General features: G+C 31.1%; 1 protein-coding gene across 4 annotated transcripts in view; it reads left to right on the top strand.

Moving 5' to 3' along the window:
* The window catches only part of LOC119585636 (mRNA cap guanine-N7 methyltransferase-like), an 11,301-nt gene that overhangs the window by 5,540 nt on the left and 5,079 nt on the right, over positions 1-682 (top strand). For all 4 annotated transcript variants that reach the window (XM_037934307.1, XM_037934306.1, XM_037934308.1 and 1 more), the window contains exon 4: positions 235-372. In XM_037934307.1, coding sequence (XP_037790235.1) covers positions 235-372 — 138 coding nt within the window. The remainder of the gene's footprint in view (positions 1-234; positions 373-682) is intronic.

Below are 682 nucleotides of genomic sequence, written 5' to 3'. Positions count from 1 at the left end.
TCATAATGTGCAATACTCTTCAGATATTTTTTTCTTCATTCTCTCAGGCTTTCCGTTCATAATGGATGTTAAGAGCTGTACTGATAATTATTATGTTGATTTATTATAGTATATGAAAGTTTTATGCATTCATTATGCAATACATCATGTCATAATGTCAGAAAAAGTATCCATAGGTACTTAGAACTTTATAATTTTTAGGGATTGTTACATGATGTTAAAAATATATTGCAGGGAAGTATTAAACATCTGATATGTGCTGACATTGCTGCTGTATCAATGGAAGAATGCAAAGAACGTTATGAAATCAATAAGGAAAGGGCAAGAGGTCCTTTATTCTCAGCAGAATTTATTGTTGCAGACTGCACCAAAGTGAGCTATAAGATATTTCAGTATGTCATCTAATTGTGTTATAATTTTCTGCCTTTCCTTATATCTGTTCTATCTCTTATGTGATATCTTTACTAATTTCCTGTGCTGTATTTTAACCTGCTGGTACCAGGAGTACATGTATGTCATGACTACTTCAATATTGCTTTATTGGTCTATTTATTAACATATTGATGGTTCTAGAATTGCATAAGGAAGCCAATTACTTGGCCTACTTGATTTTACCAATTTCCTTATTTTGGAAAGGAAAACTTGGATTACTGTTATTATTGATGATAGTAATGTTAGTGAT

This window comes from Penaeus monodon, chromosome 20 (assembly GCF_015228065.2).
Source record: "Penaeus monodon isolate SGIC_2016 chromosome 20, NSTDA_Pmon_1, whole genome shotgun sequence".
In the NCBI taxonomy this organism is placed as follows: domain Eukaryota; kingdom Metazoa; phylum Arthropoda; class Malacostraca; order Decapoda; family Penaeidae; genus Penaeus; species Penaeus monodon.
The sequence above is the reverse complement of the archived record's forward strand: the minus strand, read 5'-3'. Positions and strand labels throughout refer to the sequence as shown.